This window comes from Nicotiana attenuata, unplaced genomic scaffold (assembly GCF_001879085.1).
Source record: "Nicotiana attenuata strain UT unplaced genomic scaffold, NIATTr2, whole genome shotgun sequence".
NCBI classification, from domain to species: Eukaryota; Viridiplantae; Streptophyta; class Magnoliopsida; order Solanales; family Solanaceae; genus Nicotiana; species Nicotiana attenuata.
This window is the reverse complement of record NW_017700641.1, coordinates 1-2,143: the sequence shown is the minus strand read 5'-3', so window position 1 is coordinate 2,143 and position 2,143 is coordinate 1. Positions and strand designations below refer to the sequence as shown.

The 2,143-nt window shown below is 38.5% G+C and overlaps 1 protein-coding gene across 1 annotated transcript; it reads right to left on the bottom strand.

Annotated features, from left to right (window-relative positions):
- Positions 1-39: 39 nt before the first annotated feature.
- Positions 40-867, bottom strand: LOC109222752 (protein FAR1-RELATED SEQUENCE 4-like; the record flags this gene model as incomplete). Its single annotated transcript, XM_019387071.1, has 2 exons — positions 40-96; positions 180-867. Coding segments are annotated over 2 exons (745 nt in total), but the record flags the coding sequence as incomplete, so codon positions are not given.
- Between the last annotated feature and the right edge of the window lie 1,276 nt (positions 868-2,143).

Below are 2,143 nucleotides of genomic sequence, written 5' to 3'. Positions count from 1 at the left end.
AAACTGAAAACAATCACATGTTCTTTTGTTTAAGTCCACCAAGAAAGTTATTCCTTCTTCTTCAACTCTAGAACGCCATGAATCAACAGGGAAGACCTTCAATGTTGAAAAATTATAAGTTAGTACATTATGTTAAATTATATTAAAATCATAAGCTAAACATAGAACATAATACTTACATTCAAAGTAAATGTTAAATCTATTTTTTTCTTCAATTCCTCCTCTACCCAACAAGAAACATCATAAAAAGTTCCTTCTGCTTCATTTCTTCTTTCATAAAACCAACATTGTAGCTTCACTTGAATGAAATCCATCATTCTTAATATAGGCAGCTCCCTTGCTTCTAATAGGACAGAATTCATTGACTCAACTATGTTTGTTGTGAGCATGTCATATCTTCGTCGTGGACTACAAGAACGTGCCCACCTTTCTGGTGGTTCTTCCATCAAGTAGTCATAAGTCTTCTTATCTACTTTTGCTATATCTGACATGTATAGATCAAATTTTTTGCGCCTGTATACTCTTGCAGCACTTTGGAAAAGTTTTATGACCTCGCTTTTCACCTTCCTTAGCTTTAGGTTCTGCTCCAAATGATAAATGCAAATCCCATGATGGCTTTCAGGATATACCTTTGCTATGCCATATGCAATAGCTTGATGCCCGTCTGATAAAAAAATTAAATTCTCACGGCTCCCAATTGCATTGCGAAGCTGACTAAAGTACCACTCATAGGAATTGTTATTTTCAGATTCTGCTATTCCAAAGGCTAGTGGAAAAATTTGGTTATTTGCATCCTTTGAAACTGAAATCATTAAAACACCACGAAATTTTGACTTCAAAAAAGTTGCATCAACAGCAATCACTGGTCTACAATGATTCCAACCGGCTATTGATTATCCATATGCATAAAACATATTAAGAAACCTGAAAATACAATATAAACAAGGTTAACAGAAGTTAAGGACAGGTAATCCTGAACTTCAGATTACAAGGTTAAAAGTTAAGGACAGTCAGTCCTTAACTTAGAGTTTCAAGTTATAAAGTTAAGGACATGCGGTCCTTAACTTTGAGTTCAAAGTTCAAAACCTAAGGACAGGCAGTCCTTAACTTTGAATTACAAGTTCAAAAGTTAAGGACAACCAGTCCTGAACTTCTGGTTACAACTCAATACTTAACTGGTTAAAGACAGCATGTTGAATACTAATACTAATAAACTTTTTTTTTGATTTACCTGTTGTCGTTGTCTATATTTATGTTAGTATAAGTTCCAGGGTTTTTACTTCTCATCATATACAAGTATGAAGACAATAATTCATAATTCTCTTCGGGAGTTCCTCTTATTAAAGCGAAAGCAAGTTGAATAGCACGCCACGCCTTGTGATACCCAATATCTAGTTGTAACGACCCGGCCGGTTGTTTTTGGAATTTACGCCCCGATCCCCCATTAACTGCTTCCCCTAAGTTCATTTCTGCTATTTTGGTTTGTCGGGACGTTCGGTGTTGGGATTCGGAGTGTTTTGGGACACTTAGTCCCTAAATGAGAGCTTAAGAATTGAAAAAATGGTCCGAGATCGGAACAGTGTGAAGACGACCTCGGAATGGAAATCCGATGGTTCCGTTAGCTCCGTTAGGTGATTTCGGGGTTGGGAGCGTGTTCGGAATGTATTTTGGAGGCTCGTAGCTCATTTAGGCTTGAAATGCCGAAGTTGAATTTTTGAAGTTTCCGGTCCGATAGTGAGTTTTTGATCCGAGGGTCGGATTGGAATTTCGGAAGTTGCAGTAGCTCCGTCATGTCATGTGGGATGGGTGTGCAAAATTTCAGGTCATTCGGTCGAGGTTTGGTTAGGTTTTTGATCGAAAGTGTGTTTTGTTGGAATTTGAAGTTCTTAGGCTTGAATCTTTGATTTAATCGGACTTCCGGTGTTGTTTTAGGTGTTTTAAGGATTGGTACAAGTTTGAATAAGGTATTAGGTGGTATTCGTGCTTTTGGTTGAGGTCCAGAGGGCCTCGGGATGATTTCGGGTGGTTAACGGGGAGATATTTGAAGTGTTGCAGCAGCTGGTTCTTTTCATCTTCTGGTATTTTCGCTTCTGCGGCTTGGGAACCGCAGAAGCGGAGCCGCATAAGCGGCTGGATCATCGCA